At 41.7% G+C, this 19,164-nt stretch overlaps 1 protein-coding gene across 8 annotated transcripts in view; it reads left to right on the top strand.

Annotated features, from left to right (window-relative positions):
• Window positions 1-12,979, top strand: part of LOC140483037 (reticulon-1-A-like) — a 110,433-nt gene extending 97,454 nt beyond the window's left edge. For all 8 annotated transcript variants that reach the window (XM_072580933.1, XM_072580931.1, XM_072580928.1 and 5 more), the window contains 3 exons: window positions 2,530-2,576; window positions 7,421-7,479; window positions 12,038-12,979. In XM_072580933.1, the coding sequence (XP_072437034.1) occupies window positions 2,530-2,576; window positions 7,421-7,479; window positions 12,038-12,080 (149 nt within the window). In that variant the 3' untranslated portion in view covers window positions 12,081-12,979. The remainder of the gene's footprint in view (window positions 1-2,529; window positions 2,577-7,420; window positions 7,480-12,037) is intronic.
• Window positions 12,980-19,164: the final 6,185 nt, after the last annotated feature.

The following is a 19,164-nucleotide window of genomic DNA, read 5'->3' as shown; positions in this document are numbered from 1 at the left end:
CTTATTTGCACTAACTTGTAGCTTCTGTTTTTTGAAATGCTTACATGATGGGTGCATATATGTTAAAAATATATGGCTGGCAATTGACTCAGTTCTATTCCATTTATTTACTGAGAGCTCGCTCTGTAAGTCTGGGTTGCATCTGCTTGAGCCACACATCTAAATATTTTGTTTAGTTAGTCATGCATATCTCCTTTCAAAGATGCATTCTTAACATCCCTCTGAAATCTCCAAGATATGGTCATTTGGGTATTGAAGCTGACTTTGAAGAATGCTCCCAGAATGAAAGGTGAAATAATTTAAAAATGCAGTATTTTGATAGCAACCTGATTTTGTGCATTTTCATAATAAAACTACCTAAACTGCCTCAAGGAGATCTGTAGAGGTGGATTTCACACTGAGGTTATACAAGAGCAGATGGCCAGAAAGTTTAAAAAGTTGTAATTTCAAGGGCATTTTAAAGGAGAAAGGAGGTGAAGTCTATGGTGCACAAGCAAGAGCTGAGAGTGGACGGAGGCAAAGACATGACTACCAGTGGTTGTGTAATTAAAATCAATGCTCAATCTTTGAAGGGTATGGAATGAAAGTACAAAGATAGGAAGGGGCAAGGCAATGGAGGAATTTTAAATCAAAGCTAAGAATTTTAAAATCAAAGCATTGCTTCACCAGGAGCCCATGTAGACCAGTAAGCATAAGAGTGATGGTTTAATGAAATTTGGCACGTGTAAAGGCAAAGGCAGCAGAGACTTGGATGATTTCAAATTTATAGAAGTGATATATCCATAGAGAGCAATTATTTCTTAAAATATATTTGAATGCTAAATGATCAACTTAAGGGATTGCATGATAAAGTTACAAGTTTAAGACTTTTACGGCACCAAACTAAACTTTAATATTGAGTAAACTCCGTATAAACTAACAAATGACAGTCCATTCCAGCTGCTCCTTCCTTTTTGTCTTCAATGTGAGAACATTTTGCAACTTGAGCCAGTATGTCTCAAATCTGGGCCCCAGTCTCCATGGTATCCAAGCTAGGCAAGTTGATTGTCCAACAGAGATCATAGCAGATCAGACTCATTTCATTCTTCAGTTGTACCTTGAGTTAAAGAGATCACTCAAGATGAAATTTTCTTTTTTTTAAAAAAAGCTTTTCTAATCGACCTGTTCAGAGATGTTATTGGCACACCTCTGAGCAGGTGAGACTTGAAACTGGGTCTAAAAATTTCAGTGAAACAAGGATTGAGACTGACTGACTGCTCTTGAAATCATGGCTGCATTTGAGTGAGCGTGGCCTTAATTTGAAGATAAATGGGATTCAAGGTAAAATTCTTCACAGCTGCAGTCTGTGGCTAAACAAATTAAATATAGCATCAGATTGAAAGCATACAGTTACTGTTCAGAAGATGTAGAAGCAAAAGTAGAGTATTTGCTCCATCGTTCAGTGAGGTCATGGCTGATTTTTATATTCCTCAACTCCCCTGGTAGCTGCTTCCTTTAATATCTTGAGATGCAACCCATCGAATGCAAGGGACTATTGTGATATTTTAAATTGGCAACAATCTTCGGAGTGCCCAACGTGTCTGGATTGAGGCTTATGTTCTCACTTTCTTGGCTAATATTCCATTTCTTTTCTAGAGAGACTAAATTGAACAGGGGAATCCTCTCTAAATTATTATTCTAATATATACATATTCGTGTATAGGTCGATCTCCTGTATAAGTCTACCCCTATTTTGCCCAAAAAATCTTGTATTTTCCGTATATCTCGTGTAGGTTGACCCTAGTTCTTCACACTTGCAGATCAAAATTTGAGTCAGTGCCTGCCTGTTGTGCTCAGCTCCGGCTTTCAGGTCTGCTGGTCATAGTGCTCTGTTCTGGGTCTTCTAGTCCACCAGTCATCGTGCTTTGCTCCAGGTTTTTAGAATTACTGTAATGGAATGACAGTACAGGGCAACCACCATATCCACGGAGTCACTTTTCACAGTTTGTTATCTGCGGCTTGCTGCAGCCTGAACATATATAGGGGACCAGGGACCAGGAAGCTGCCAGAAAGGGAGGTTTCCCATTTAAGTGAATGGGTTCACACCTATCCGCGGTTTTAGGCCTCCACTGTAGGTCTTGGAAGGTATCCCCGTGGGTACGGGTGGGACTTCTGTACCATTCTACTGTAGCAGGCAGAATAGAGACAGTTATTTTACAGATAAGTATTCAATAATGGGCATAATTCTTTTTCCTTTCATTGTTTATTATTTTATATAAAGATCTGGCTCTCTGTCCATTTTTTTGACTCATACTAAGCATGAATTTCATCCCCTTTGAAAACAATACCTTCAAAATTCGACCTATCCACAAGTATATACGGTATATCTTTTCAATAAGCTATCTGGTTAGTTTGTGCATCTAAATTATGCAACATTTTTAGGACAGAAGTTACTGTGAATCAGCACGAGTTGATTATTTTGTTATAGGAGTAAGAAATGTTTTCTGAATCATTTAGTTTTGAATATTTTTACCTTTTTTTTTCCTGTAGCTCTGGTAGCAGTTTTCAGCATTCCTGTGGTTTATGAAAGACACCAGGTAAGTGATAATTTGAGCTGTATTTTGTGCATCTCCCCCTCTTCCCTCCCTTTACCACCACCCCTCTCCCCACCCTCCTGCACAATAAGAATGAATTGGCAATTGAATTTGTAGGTATGCCATACTGGGGTCCTGACACTCTGTGGATAGCTTTTTTTATAATTCTTATTCACTTGTGGGATGTGGCCATCACGTTTATTGCCCTTCCATAGTTGCCCTTAGAAGGTGATGCTGACTACTTGAACCAACAAGACAGATGTGGAAGTATTTCTTCACTTGAGTGGTCAATCTATGGAATTCACTACCACCAAAGCTGTGGAGACAGTGACACTGAGTTTATTCAAGAAAGAGATTGTTAGATTTTTGGAGATTAAAATACATCCTGGGGCCTGGAAAGAATGTAGGAATATGGAGTTGAGTTAAAGGATCAGCTGCAATCGTATTGAATGGCAGAACTGGCTCAAAGGACCCAAAAGGCATAGTCTTCCTCCTAGTCTCTCTAAGTATCTTTTGACTTATCAATTAAAAATCACATTCAGCTAGTCATTTTGATAGTGGGAATTGTCATAGTTAGCTGGTTCTTGGTTCAAGGATGACAGATACTCAAGGTTCATGAGTCTGCCATGGGTCTTTATGTAACTGAGCAGGCAATCTCTTAGCTCATTGGTCTTGGAGCAAATGTGGTAAGCCATTCCATGAGTAAGAAAATCTGGAATGGCCAAGCTCTCATTCTTTTCTTTCCTCTGTCACCACTGTGCCTCACCATTAAAACATTCTGATTTTAATCTGATCCAACTTGATGGACAGATTATCATTCTGAACAATTATCATAACCTCCCAGTCATTAATGTCGATGTGGTAATGTGTGTTTGTACCCTTTTCTTATACCATTTGAGAGTCAAGACAGAAACTGTATTTGGAGACATTTTTCAACCATCTGTCGCCACACACAAGTTGAATCCAGCATAATTGATCTTTTTTTATAGGCCATTTTGTCTGAATGCTTGCGGAGCTGGCATCGAGTAGAACTCCAGCATTTGTTTGGTTCTCCCACTGAATCTGAGTGAGAAAGCAGGCATTTGCTGATGGAATTTCTGTTACGTGTTGCTGATGCACGATTAAGATCCATCCTTAATAAAGGAGTAAGATAATGACTGCTCTGTTTACAAGGACTTTTGTTGACCTGCCGATTGTTTTTGTTATCAAACATTCACTGCTATAGCTTGTAAAATGCTGAACCGGCACATCTGATCATCAGCACACTTTGAAATTATGACCTGTAATATAAGGTTTGGGGATTAGTTGGTTATAGCAAGAATCCTGATACCAACCCTTGGGATTTCCACTATAGACATTCCTTCAAAGTGAAAAAAAACCAAATAGAACCAATCTGACGCAAGATTGGGATACAGACAGATTAACCTCACCTTTAACTTGGTGGGAAAGTTGCTGGAGAAGGTACTGAGGGGTAGGATCTATTTATATTTTAAAAAGAATGGGCCTATCAGCGATAGGCAACATGGTTTTGTGCAGGGGAGATCGTGCCTTACCAACCTAATAGAATTCTTTGAAAGTGTTGTTGGAAAAGCGCAGCAGGTCAGGCAGCATCCAAGGAATTCCTGAAGAAGGGCTTATGCCCGAAACGTCAATTCTCCTGCTCCTTGGATGCTGCCTGATCTGCGCTTTTCCAGCAACACATTTTCAGCTCTAATCTCCAGCATCTGCAGTCCTCACTTTCTCCTCCTAATAGAATTCTTTGAGGAGTTAATCAAGTTGATAGATGAAGGAAGGGTTGTTGATGCCATATACATGGATTTTAGTAAGGGACTTGATAAACTTCCCCATGATAAACTAATAGAGAAAGTGAAGTCACATGGTGTGTAGGGTTTTCTAGCCAGTTGGATAAGAATTGGTTGAGCAACAGGAGACAGTAGTATTTGAAGGGAGTTTTTGAACTTGAGAAAGGTGACCATCGGGATTAGTACTGGGGTCACTGTTATTTGTGATATACATAAAAAATGATTTGGAAGAGGACACTTGCTGTTGGGAAACGGTGATGAAGAGAGAGATCTGGGAGTGCAGGTGCACTGTACCTTGAAAGTTGCTGCACAGGTGGATAGAGTGGTCAAGAAGGAATATGGTATGCTTGCTTTCATCGGATGGGGCATTGAGTATAAGAGCTGGCAAGTCATGTTAAAATTGTACACAGCGTTGGTTCGGCTGCATTTAGAATACTGTGTACAGTTCTGGTCACCGCATTACCAAAAGGATGTGGATGCTTTGGAGAGGATGCAGAGAAGGTTTACTAGGATGTTGCCTCATATGGAAGGTGCTATCTATGAAGAGAGTTGAGTAGGTTAGGTTTGTTTTCATTAGAAAAAAGGAGATAGAGGGGGGACCTGATTGAGGTTTACAAAATCATGAAGAGTATAGACAGGGTAGATAGAGATAAAGTTTTTCCGAGGGTGAAGGATTCCATAACCAGAGGTCACACTTTCTAGGTGAGAGATGGAAAGTTTAAGGGGGATACACATGGCAAGTACTTTACACAGAGGGTGGTGGGTGTCTGCAACGCGTTGCCAGCAGAAGTAGTAGAGGCAGGCATTTAAGATGTGTCTGGACAGATGTATGCGTAGGTGGGGAACAGAGGGATACAGATGCTTAGGAATTGGGCGACAAGTTTAGACAGTGGATTTGGATTGGCTCAGGCTTGGAGGGCCATAGGGCCTGTTCCTGGGCTGCAAATTTTCTTTGTTCATTAATGCATTGTCTGAGCTGAGATGTCACCTTTTGTTATAAAATCTTAAGATATCTTAAAAGAAGTTCTGGGATTTACATATTACTGAACCAAATCCTGCAACCCATTCTAAAAGATGAAAGACTTAACAGCAATCTAGGTTTGCTCAATATTTTGTTTCAGTTGCATGAAACTGCAATCTTTTGCTATAAGTTGTGTCTTACGGTCTAATTCTCCACAACCACCTGATAAAGGAGCAGTGATCTGGAAGCTAGTGCTTCCAAAGAAACCTGTTGGACTGATTTTTAACTTTGTCCAGCCCAGTTTTTTTTAGATTAGATTACTTATTGTGGAAACAGACCCTTCGGCCCAACAAGTCCACACCGACCCACCGAAGCATGTGCACCCACCCAGACCCATTCCCCTATGTTTACCCCTGCACCTAACACTACGGGCAACTTAGCATGGCCAGTTCACCTGACCTGCACGTTTTTTGGATTGTGGGAGGAAACCGGAGCACCCAGAGGAAACCCACACAGACACTAGGAGAATGTGCAAACTCCACACAGTCAGTCACCTGAGGCGGGAATTGAACCTGGGTCTCTGGCACTATGAGGCAGCAGTGCTAAGCACTGTGCCGCCCAGTTACTGGCTCCTCCACATCATACTTAAATCCATACAACTTATCCCAAGCTTCCAATTTTAAACTTTTCAAGTATCTGAGCTGCCACCTTTCTCACTATGACTAGCATGCTATCATCTTCCTTGATCAAGACAATGCATGAGTCCCCTTTCGATCCTTAATCAGCCCCAGAACTTTTGCTACCCTTTCTTTGATTATATGCCTCTGGAAGATTTAGAATTCCTCTTGTATCAGCTGTCAGCCTCTTTTCCTACTTTGTTTTCTGAATTTTCAATTCCCCCGTGTACTATTTATTTTCACTTTTGTTTCTCTCTTGATGAGCATGCTTTCTTATTCATCTTGATATTTCTCTCTTTTGTCATCCAGGTAGCTCTGAATTTATTTGCCGTACCTTTCCACTTCATGGGAATCAAACTTACCTGTCCCCAAAACACACCTCTCCGAAGGCAGTACACCATTTCAGATACTGTTTTGCCTGCCAACCTTTGATTCTTGCCATCTGGGCAGAATCCATTCTTACCCATTAAAATTGATCTTTATCCCCAGATAAGCATTTTATTCTGGTTTGTTCCCTGTTTCCACAATTAACCTAAGCTTTATGATACAATGATTAATGAGGTTTATGAGGCTGGGAAAGTAGAGAGGGGCTTCATTGTTTTGTGGTATTACCACTGTAATGGAGAGGCAAGATAGACTGGGAAAACTTTCATTGGAGCATAGGAGGTTGGGGGGTGACTGTAGAGGTTTATAAAGTATGAGGGGTATAGATAAGGTCAGTGGCAGGTGTCTTTTTTCCCTCAGGGATTTCAGGACTGGCAGCATATTTTAAAGGTGAGAGGAGAAAGATTTTAAAAATGATGCAAAGGGCATTTTTTTTTGGTTAACATAATGGTTTGTCTGTGGAATGAACTTTCTGTGGAAGTTGCAACATTTGAGATGTCTCCAACTCTATTTTCATGTTGAATTAATTGCATTAAGTGGTACAGGTAATTTGTTTCAACAAAAACCTACTTTGTAACCTAAATGATTTCTGAGAACTCTTGCACCATTTTCCTAGCATACTCCTGGTCTCTATTGATGGATGTTTCCATTGATAAATCATGAAGATGAGACTGGAGCTCCGGTCTTCCAAATTAATGGTTGTGAACTTTGAATTCTGAGGGAATTGTTTTGCCCCAAATACAAGAAGCAGTTCTACAATTCAATTTCATCAGGTTGTTACAATATCTGCACTCATATACATACAAGAAAGCTTTTCATGGCTGGTTCTTGCACATGAATGACTGACTCTTTTCTCCCCCATGCCTCTAACATTTAAAGTGGTCCATAATTTCCATCATTATCGTGTATTGCTGGTCTTGAGGAAGGTGGGGATTTGCTGGAGCTATTTAATCTAATGTGAGGCCTCTCACAGAATGATCTTAAATATGAGTGCCCCTTTAACTGTCTTTTTTATTTCTTTAGGCTCAAATTGATCATTACATAGGGATAGCAAGTAAGCAGATTAGAGATATCACTGCTAAGTAAGTATCCAAAAAAATTGTGACATGTTTTAAACATGGTAACTATGCAGTGTAACGTTTTATTGCAAGTGGAAGTTTGTGTCTCAATTTATGATGCATGTTCTTAACTGTTGAATTTAGCTGACATGCCTTCAGAAAATGCAATTTGTAAATCTCTACAAGATTGTTCTTGAGCACTAGAAAATACTACTGCATTTTTGCAGTCATCCTTAAAGTTTGGTCATGCTCCTAAGGGAAATCAGTAAACACCATTTCTCAGATTTTGATGTTAGCTAAACTGTAAATAAAACTTTTGGCATATTAACAATTCCATAACTTAGTTTCTTACTGTGTGCCTTGCATAATTCTAAAAGGTGTCAATAAATTTCTGTTTACTTGAGATATGGTATTGATGTTGAGCTGTACAGTTACTAGGATTGCACATTTTAAAATTCATGGTGTGGTTCCTCTGCCCTTACTGTGTTCATAATTTTTCCATGCTGACAACATTTTTTTAAAACGTTCTTCATTTGTGTACACAGCTTGATTTGGAATACCTCTCTGATTTGTTACACCATGAAAGAAATTGGCATCTTATTTATTGAAGTTCTTATCTGTTTTTGTTGTTTAGATTGACTCAGGCCAGTTCGTAAGCGGTTGAGAGTTCTGCTCATTCCTTTTTTTAAAAAAAATTACTGTTGTAATTAATGGCATTGATTGTCCTTTGGTTTGTAATGTTTGTCATGTTGAATTAATTGCATTGCTCATTGGACGTTTTCCCAAAATTCCTTGAGTTAATTTGTGTTGATCTTTGGAAATTTCTGTAATGCTTTGCTGGTGTCACATTGAAAAATGTCTTTCTGGTCAGCAGCTATAGTGAATTTGGTAAGTTTACTTTGGTGTTGCAGGTAGATAAGATTGGACCCAGCAAATGCTGAGTGCCAGATCATATGTTAAAGCTTCTGTCAGATTATGAAATAAATTTTCAGTTTCATGTACCCACTGATACTATTGAACTATCATTTGTTTGAGGCATGTTTATAGAGTTGACTGCTTGAATATTATTTATAAATTTAGCCTAATTAATTAGGATTGATACACTCCTCTGGTTCTGTCATCCTTGCTCTATATATAGTTTTCCTGAACCATCCTTTAAGACTTATTGGTTTGTTTCTGGCCTATCATGCCAATTATTAATTTTAAATTTTATATTTTATGGAGAGATATGAAGTCAGGCTGTTTGCAGTTTTTCAATGTGTGATTTCTCTTAGCTATATGGTTGCCTTGGTAGGCTTCATTTTAACTAGTTTTGTTCAGGTCATAGAGTTCACAACAAACCTCAAACTGAAAATGCTAAGAAATTTATGAAATGTATTCATTTATGGGTGAGGACCTCTTTGGCGAGGACAGCATTTATTGGCCATCCATAATTGTTTTAGATGTGGCAGTTAAGAGTTGACCATATTTTTGAGAGTCTGGAGTCACATGTAGGCCAAATCAGACTAGAATGGCTGCTATCCTTTTGTAAAGGATGTTGGTGATTTATGACACTCTGACAGTTGCTAGCATGGTATACATTAGGACAGCTTTTACTGATTTAAAATTTCAACATCTGCCACTGTGGGATTTGAACCCATGTCCCCATAATATTGACTTGAATTCTGGATTATTAGTCTAGTGGCATGACTACTAGCCCTGCTGCCTTATTAAGAGTATTGCAAAAGGTTCGTATTACCTGCATGGAATTCAAAATGTTATCCTGATTTCTATACTCCAGGCTTTCCGTGATCAGACTTAATTCCAAAATGCCCATAGTTTTAAACAATTACAACTTTTATTTTTCATTTTTTTTCCCATTTATGCATGGAAAACCATTAAAGCTATTCCTAAGTGCATCTTTTGTACAGATTTTGGAAAGGTGCAGAAGCCGCAGGGTCGTAGTCATGGGCGACTTCAACTTCCCAAATATTGATTGGAAGCTCTTTAGATCAAGTAGATTGGATGGGGCAGTGTTTGTGCAGTGTGTCCAGGAAGCTTTTCTAACGCAGTATGTAGATTGTCCAACCAGAGGCCATATTGGATTTGGTACTCGGTAACGAACCGGGACAAGTGGTGGGCTTGTTAGTGGGTGAACATTTTGGTGATGGCGACCACAATTCTGTGACTTTCACCTTGGTTATGGAGAGAGATAGGTGCGCACAACAAGGAAGTTTTTACAATTGGGGGAAGGGAAATTACGATGCTGTAAGACAGGATTTGAGGAGCATACGTTGGGAGCATAGGCTGTCAGGGAAGGATGTGGTGGAAATGTGGGACTTTTTCAAGGAGCAGATACGACGTGTCCTTGATATGTATGTACCGATCAGGCAGGAAAGAAATGGTCGTGTGAGGGAGCCTTGGTTGACGAGGGAGGTTGAATGTCTAGTAAAGAGGAAGAAGGAGGCTTACATAAGGTTGAGGAAACAAGGTTCAGACAGAGCAGTGGAGGGATACAGGATAGCCAGAAGGGACCTGAAGAAAGGGATTAGGAGAGCTAAGAGAGGGCATGAAAAATCCCTGGCGGATAGGATCAAGGATAACCCCAAGGCATTCTATGCGTATGTGAGAAACCTGAGAATGACGAGAACGAGGGTAGGTCCGATCAAGGACAGTGGTGGGAGACTGTGTATTGAGTCGGAAGAGATAGGAGAGGTCTTGAACAAGTACTTCTCTTCAGTATTTACGAACGAGAGGGACCGTATTGTTGAAGAGGAGAGTGTGAAACGGACTGATAAGCTAGAAGAGATACCTGTTAGGAAGGAAGATGTGTTGGACATTTTGAACAACTTGAGGATAGACAAGTCCCCCGGGCCTGACGGGATATATCCTAGGATTATGTGGGAAGCAAGAGAGGAAATTGCAGTACCTTTGGCAATGATCTTCTCGTCTTCACTGGCAACTGGGGTGGTACCAGGGGACTGGAGAGTAGCGAATGTTGTGCCCCTGTTCAAAAAAGGGAATAGGGATAACCCCGGGAATTACAGGCCAGTTAGTCTTACTTCTGTGGTAGGCAAAGTAATGGAAAGGGTACTGAGGGATAGGATTTATGAGTATCTGGAAAGACACTGCTTGATTAGGGACAGCCAGCACGGATTTGTGAAGGGTAGGTCTTGCCTTACAAGTCTTATTGAATTCTTCGAGGAGGTGACCAAGCATGTGGATGAGGGTAGAGCAGTGGATGTAGTGTACATGGATTTTAGTAAGGCATTTGATAAGGTTCCCCATGGTAGGCTTATGCGGAAAGTCAGGAGGCATGGGATAGAGGGAAATTTGGCCAATTGGATAGAAAACTGGCTAACCGGTTGAAGTCAGAGAGTGGTGGTAGATGGTAAATATTCAGCATGGAGTCCAGTTACAAGTGGAGTTCCGCAGGGATCAGTTCTGGGTCCTCTGCTGTTTGTAATTTTTATTAATGACTTAGATGAGGGAGTTGAAGGGTGGGTCAGTAAATTTGCAGATGATACAAAGATAGGTGGAGTTGTGGACAGCGAGGAGGGCTGTTGTCGGCTGCAGAGGGACTTAGATATGATGCAGAGCTGGGCTGAGGAGTGGCAGATGGAGTTCAACCCTGCCAAGTGTGAGGTTGTCCATTTTGGAAGAACAAATTAAGAATGCGGAATACAGGGTTAATGGTAGGGTTCTTGGTCAGGTGGAGGAACAGAGGGATCTTGGGGTCTATGTACATAGATCTTTGAAGGTTGCCACTCAGGTGGATAGAGTTTGTAAGAAGGCCTATGGAGTATTATCGTTCATTAGCAGAGGGATTGAATTCAAGAGTCGTGAGGTGATGTTGCAGCTGTACAGGACTTTGGTTAGGCCACATTTGGAGTACTGTGTGCAGTTCTGGTCGCCTCACTTTAGGAAAGATGTGGAAGCTTTGGAGAGGGTGCAGAGAAGATTTACCAGGATGTTGCCTGGAATGGAGAGTAGGTCGTACGAGGATAGGTTGAGAGTTCTCGGCCTTTTCTCGTTGGAACGGCGAAGGATATGGGGTGACTTGATAGAGGTTTATAAGATGATCAGAGGAATAGATAGAGTAGACAGTCAGAAACTTTTTCCCCGGGTACAACAGAGTGTTACAAGGGGACATAAATTTAAGGTGAAGGGTGGAAGGTATAGGGGAGATGTCAGGGGTGGGTTCTTTACCCAGAGAGTGGTGGGGGCATGGAATGCGCTGCCCGAGGGAGTGGTAGAGTCAGATTCATTGGCGACCTTTAAGCGGCATTTGGATAGGTACATGGATGGGTGCTTAATCTAGGATAGAAGTTCGGCACAACATCGTGGGCCGAAGGGCCTGTTCTGTGCTGTTTTGTTCTATGTTCTATGTTCTATCTATTGTGTGTAATCTTTGACTAAATGTTAATGTTTTGCCATAAAATGTTACTTCTCTGCTGTGCCTACTACGGAATGTATATGCCGTTACCTTAAAATTGTGAAACTGGCTAATGAAATGATATAGGCTAGTAAAAGTATATAATCTTTTAAATGTGTAATATGACAAATTTGTGAATTTATATCAATTTGTATCTTCTCATTCTAGGATTCAAACGAAAATTCCTGGACTGAAGAAGAAGACTGAGTAATGGAGCTTGTCCTGTGCTTCATAGCATGTTTTCTGCTGGGCTGTCACTTGGATTATCACAGGGAGGATTGGAAAGAACAAAATAGCCTTGGAACTGCAGTGTAATTTACAAGTCTTTTCCATTTTGGTAGTAACAAAGTGTTTAACTGTAGTCTATTTCGTATTACATTATATCACATGCTAACATGTAGGAAGTTTGAATTCAGTTTATTTATGTCATTTGGTACAGAGACACTGGTTTGTATTAAAGATTTGAGAAACTGTACATTGCACGTGTCGGGGTAGTGTCTTATTATGTGAAAACAAATCATGGTGCAGTTGGAGCTTTTGGTATTCCCTGCCCCCTCCCCAGTTTGCACACTGTTTGTAGGATCTATGCTGTGAGGTTGGTGCAAATTTCTAACTCCATGTGATCAAAATATTTACTGTTCCATTGTAGTGAAATTTGAGGTCTTGCTTTTCTGATTAAAACCTGTCGCTGTATTAAGATTTTACTGTTTTAACAATTACCCAGTTAGTGTTTCACTAAGCTAGCGAGTTGACTTGAGCCGCTCCACAGTGCTTGTTATTTCAGAGGTAACTGAATTTTAAAGATGGATCCACAGCACTGAACCATACACTAAGATATATATGCCATAAAATCTCAGCATAAATGTTCAATTCATCAGATTTTCATCTGTTTAGCCAGAAATGTATGAGCACATCTATAGCAAAATTTTAACTGTACTTTTGATTATTTGTGGACTGTATCTAATGCTATGAATAAATGTAACTTGGAAATTTCAAACATTGATGGCGCACATCTGAGAGTGGACATTACATTGTAAACGAATTGGGCTCAGGCCTTTGGGGAATGCATTGTGAAATAAAAATGAGAATGAATAAAGCTTACAAACAACATGGATTTTGTGTGTAAACCATATATATGTAGGTTAGCTTAATATAAAATTATCCGTGTACAAAATTTGTATATTTTATATAGAGGTTGTCTTTGTCAAAGTAATTTGAAATTTGTTAATGGTCTGTAAAGGCCCTGTAGTTTTTCAAATGTTTATAGAATCATAGAATGATTGCAGCACAGAAAGAGGCATGTCAAATCCATAGCCACTCTCGAGCAATTTAACTAGGCCTACATACTGACCCTAATAATAATAAAGGGCAAGTGTAGTCCATATTGTCTATTGAACCTGTTCCACTATTCAGGTTGATCATAGCTGATATCTGGCTTCAACTGCTCTTTCCTAATCGGTCCTATATCCCTCGATTCCTGAGAAACCAAAAAAGATGTCTGTCACAGCCTTAAATATATACAATGGAGTTTTGACAGTCAAATGGGTTACATAATGCCAAAATTTCTGAACACTTCAGTGAAGTAATACTTCCTCAAAGTCCTGGTGGTTTGTTGGAATTTAATCCCTGGTATTTCTCCTCCAGTACTTTTCCCCTGATTGTTAATTGTCCTAATTTCCTTCCCTTTAGGTAGTGTCTATTTCTGGTTTGAATCTTATTTTAGAGTCATAGTCATAGAGATATACAGCACAGAAACAGACCCTTCGGTCCAACTTGTCCACGCTGACCAGATATCCCAACCCAATCTAGTTCTACTTGCCAGCACCCAGCCCATATACCTTTTAAATCCTTCCTATTCATATACCCATCCAGATGCATTTTAAATGCTGCAGTTGTACTAGCCTCCACCACTTCCTCTGGCAGCACATTCCACACATGCACCACCCTCTGTGTGAAAACCTTGCCCCTTGGGTCTCTTTATATCTTGGCCCTCTCCTCTTAAACTTATGCCCTCTAGTTCTGGACTCTCCCACCCAGGGAAAAGACCCTGTTGATTTACCCTATCCATGTTCCTCATGATTTTTCAGCCTCTGATGTTCCAGCCTATTCAACCTCTCCCTATAGCTCAAATCCTCTAACCCTGGCAATATCCTTGTAAATCTTTTCTGAACCCTTTCAGGTTTTATAACATCCTTCCAATAGGAAGGAGACCAGAATTGCACGCAATATTCCAAAAGTGGCCTAAGCATGTCCTGTACTCTATACTCTGACCAATAAAGGAAAGAATACCAAACGCCGCCTTCACTATCCTATCTACCTGCTGCGACTACTTTCAAGGAGCTATGAACCTGCACTCCAAGGTCTCTTTGTTCAGCAACACTCCCCAGGACCTTACCATTGGGTGTATAAGTTCTGCTAAGTTTGCTTTCCCAAAATGCACCCCTCACATTTTTAAACTCCATCTGGTGAATTCACAGCCCATTGGCCTATCTGATCAAGATCCTGTTGTAATCTGAGGTAACCTTCTTTGCTGTCCACTAGACCTCTAATTTTGGTGTCATCAACGAACTTACTAACTATACCTCTTAAGCTCACATCCAAATCATTTATATAAATGACAAAAAGTAGTGGACCCAGCACTGATCCTCGTGGCACTCCACTGGTCACAGGCCTCCAGTCTGGAAAAACAACCCTCTACCACCCTGTCTTCTACCTTTTGAGTTCTATATCCAGATGGCTAGTTCTCCTGGTATTCCGTAAGATCTAACCTTGCTAACCAGTTTCCCATGGGGAACCTTGTTGAATGCCTCACTGAAGTCCATATCGAAAACGTCTACTGTTCTGCTGTTGTCAATCTTCTTTGTTACTTCAAAAAAACTCAAACTTTGTGAACATGATTTCCCACGCACAAAGCCATGTTGACTATCCCTAATCAGTCCTTGCTTTTCCAAATACATGTACATCCTGTCCCTCAGGATTTCCTCCAACAACTTGCCCACCACCAACATCAGGCTCACAGGTCTATAGTTCCCTGGCTTGTCCTTACCACCCTTTAAACAGTGGCACCATGTTAGCCAACCTCTAGTTTTCTGGCATCTCACCTGTGACTGTCAATGATACAAATATCTCCGCAAGGGGCTCAGCAATCACTTCCACAGCTTCCCACAGAGTTCGAGGGTACACCTAATCAGATGCTAGGGCTTTATCCGCTTTTGTGTTTCAAGATATCCAGCACTTCCTCATCTGTAAAATGGACATTTTTCAAGACGTCTGTTTCCCTGCAATCTATATCTTCCATGTCCTTTGCCACAGTAAACACCGATGCAAAATATTCATTCGGTATCTCCTGTGGCTCCACACAATGACCACGTTGCTGATCTTTTGAGGGGTCCTATTCTCTCCCTAGTTATCCTTTTGTCCTTAATGTATTTATAAAAACCCTTTGTATTCTCCTTAACTCTATTTGCTAATGCTATCTCATGTCCCCTTTTTGACCACCTGATTTCCCTCAAGTATACTCCTAATGCCTTTATACTCTACCTGACATTTGCTTACTCCTTTTTCTTAACCAAACCCATAATTTCTTTAGTCATGCAGCATTCCCTATATCTACTTGTGTTTCCTTTCACCCTAACAAGAATATACTGTCTGAACACTCCTGAAAGCTTCCCATTTTCCAGCTGTCCCCTTCCCTGTGAACATTTGCACCCAATCAGATATTGAATGTTTTTGTCTAATACCATCAAAATTAGCCTTCCTCCAAGTTAGAATGTCAACTTTTAGAGATGGTCTTTCCTTTTCCATTACTATTTTAAAGCTAATAGAATTATGGTCTTTTGTCAAGTCAGACACAAAATGTTTAATGCCTCTGTTGTTTCCTCATTTCCCACTCTGGTAACAATGCAGAAATGATTGTTTGATGTTCTGTACTTTAAATTTGCAGCCTGAATTCTCTCCGGTCGAGCTAGAAATGATATTCTAGTGACACTTGTTTCCATGTGAACCATAATACCTGAATCTTTCCCCTTCCATCCCCAAGTTCCTCTTCAATGTGAGGAGTTTCTAATTGAAGCTACAGAGAAGAACATTTATCGTATTCCCTATCATCCTACTTCCTCCTCCTTCCATTCAAATGGCATCTCTCACCATGATGCCATGGTCAGTCTGCTTATCCTCCTTGCCGTCCATTCATTCTCCCAGGTAAACAAGTACATCCTACTTGTTGGATATGGCAGTGGAGTTTTCCCCAAGCTGGTTCCTTGTACCTTACGTATCACAGCTTGCTTTCTGTGTGACCTTTAACCAAATCTAAAGTTCTACCTAATCTTAAGGATATGTCTGCCTCCTGCAACAAAGTGCTGAGGATACTCTCCTCCCTGATGCTCTGCAGTGTTTGTAACTCACACCAGCTCAGCAATACTGAGCCCAAAGGTGCACAAACTGCAGACAGTTACTGCAGGTATGGTTGTCCAGAACTGCTAGGAAGCCTCTGTTTTTAAGTCACATTTGCTTGAGAGGTTGTCTGGCACTAATACATATTCCTACACACTGCAGTTACCACCAGCACTTCCACTTATAGAGTCATACAGCACAAAAGCAGATCCAGCGGTCCAACCAGTCCAGGCCAAACTAAACTAGTCTCAGCTGCCTGCTCCTTGACTCCTCTTCCTCCAAAATATTCCTATTCAAGTGTCTATCCAAATGTCTTTTGAATGTTGTAATTGTACCCTTATCCATCACTTCCTCAAAGTTCATTCCACATGCAAACCACCCTCTACATAAAAAAAATTGCCTCGTCTTCTTTTTAAATCTCTCTCTTCATAACACTGAATGTGTCCCAGTCTTGAAATTCCCCATCTAGGGAAGGCATAACTATCATTAACCCTATCTATACCTCATTATTTTATAAACTTTTGTCAGATTGCCTAAGCTCCAGTGAAAAAGTACCAGCCTATCCAGCCTTTCTTTAGAACTCAAATATTCCATAACTGGCAAAATCCTGGTAAATTTCTTCCAAACCTCCTCCAGCTTGATAATATCCTTCCTATAACTGGGGCAACCAGAACTGGACATAATATTCCAGAAAAGGCCTCATCAGCGTCCTGTACAACCTCAACATAACTTGTATACTCAAAGGGACTGAGCAAATGAAGGCGAGCATACCGAATGCGTTTTTAAACACTCAGTCTATATATGATGCAAACTTCAAAGAATTATGTACCTGCACCCCTAGGTCACTCTTCTACAACACTATCCAAGCCAGTATAAGCCCTACCCTTGTTTGTTGTTTCAAAATGCTATACCTTGCATTTATAATGATTGAACTTCATCTGCCATTTTTCAGCCCATTGACCCATTTGATCAATATCCCTTTGTAATCTTAAAACTTCTTCACAATTTACTATGCCACGAATTTTGGTGGTGTCTGCAAAATTATGTTACAAACTGCCTTCAATGTTTTAATCCAAATCATTTGAGTAAATAATAAACAAAAGAGGACCAAGATCTGATCCCTGTAGAACACTGCTGGTCACAAGCGTCCAGTCCAAAAAGCAACCTTCCACTACTTTTTTTCTTTTACAGTGAAAGATACAAGGTGCACGAATCTTTATTCAGTTTCCACCACCAGGAAGAAAGGAAACACCCGAGTGGCCAGTGACAAGCAGTGCCCTTCACATCAAAGGGCAATGCTGTGTGATCAAACAGTGAAGGGGAGGGTAGGGACTAAATCAAAATAGAGTTGGAGGGAGAAATGATGCACTCCACTCCCTGCGGCGCCCACCTCTCCCTGAACAACTCCAGGGTGTTGGTGGACACCGCGTGCTCCTTCTCCAAGGACACCCGGGCCCTAACGTAACCCCGGAAGAGGGGCAGGCAGTCGGCCCTAACGACCCCCTCCACGGCCCGCTGCCTGGACCTGTTTATGGCCAGTTTGGCCAGGCCCAGGATCAGACCCACGAGGAGGTCTTCAGACCTGCCCTCCCTCCTCTGTACCGGGTGCCCGAAGATCAGGAGCGTGGGACTGAAGTGCAACCAAAAGCAGAGGAGGGGGTTTTTAAGAAAATCAAAAAGGGAGTGCAAACGTCTGCACCCAATATACACGTGGTCCACGGACTCCACAGCGCCACAGAACAAGCAGTTGGGCTGGGAGTCCGTGAACCACTGCAATCTGCGGTTGCAGGGGATTGCTGTGTACAGCACCCTCCACCCCAGATCCCCAAGAGAATGGGGGAAAACTCCCACATAGAGAGCCCTCCACTGGGGATCCCCACCGCCCAGTAGCAAATGGGCACACCAAGGTGTGTACGGACGGTGGATGAGGGAGGAGAGGTGGACGGTGTGCAGCAGCAGTTGATACAGGGCCCGCCTTTTTATGTCCTTAAAAGAGACAAAATTAAAATTCCGGAGGTGGCTCAGGTTGTGGGGCACAGGCTTCTGTGGGAAGTACGGGACCTTGGAGCCAATGTGAAATTCCGTCTGGGCAGCTTCCACTATTACTTTTAAAAAATGTTTTCCCCAGCACCCATGTTGTGTGTGTGCAGGTGTGAGACACAGTGAGAGACACAAGGTGCACAAATCTTTATTCAATTTCCACCACCAGGAAGCTAGGAAAACACCTGAGTGGCCAGTGACAAGCAGTGCCCTTCACAAAAGGGCAATGCTGTGTGATCAAACAGTGAAGGGGAGGGCAGGGATTAAATCAAAATAGAGTTGGACGGGGAAATAATGCACTCCACTCCCTGTGGCGCCCACCTCTCCCCGAACAACTCCAGGGTGTTGGTGGAGATCGTGCGCTCCTTCTCCAAGGACACCTGGGCTCTAACGTAATCGCGGAAGAGGGGCAGGCAGTCGGCCCTAATGAACCCCTCCACGGCCCGCTGCCTGGACCTGTTGATGGCCAGTTTGGCCAGGCCCAGGAGCAGACCCATGAGGAGGTCTTCAGACCTGCCCTCCCTCCTCCGTACCGGGTGCCCGAAGATCAGGAGCGTGGGACTGAAGTGCAACCAAAAGCAGAGGAGGAGGTTTTTAAGAAAATCAAAAAGGGAGTGCAAATGCCCACACCCAATATATACATGGTCCACGGACTCCACAGCGCCACAGAACAAGCAGTTGGGCTGGGAGTCCGTGAACCACCGCAATCTGCGGTTGCAGAAGACCGCTGCGTGCAGCACCCTCCACCCCAGATCCCCGAGAGAAAGGGGGAGGACTCCCGCGTAGAGAGCCCTCCACTGGGGATCCCTACCGTCCGGTGGCAAATGGGCACGCCAAGGTGTGTCTGGACGGTGGATGAGGGA

The sequence above is a fragment of the Chiloscyllium punctatum genome, chromosome 11 (assembly GCF_047496795.1).
Source record: "Chiloscyllium punctatum isolate Juve2018m chromosome 11, sChiPun1.3, whole genome shotgun sequence".
Classification (NCBI taxonomy): Eukaryota; Metazoa; Chordata; class Chondrichthyes; order Orectolobiformes; family Hemiscylliidae; genus Chiloscyllium; species Chiloscyllium punctatum.
This window is presented reverse-complemented; position numbering and strand designations above follow the sequence as displayed.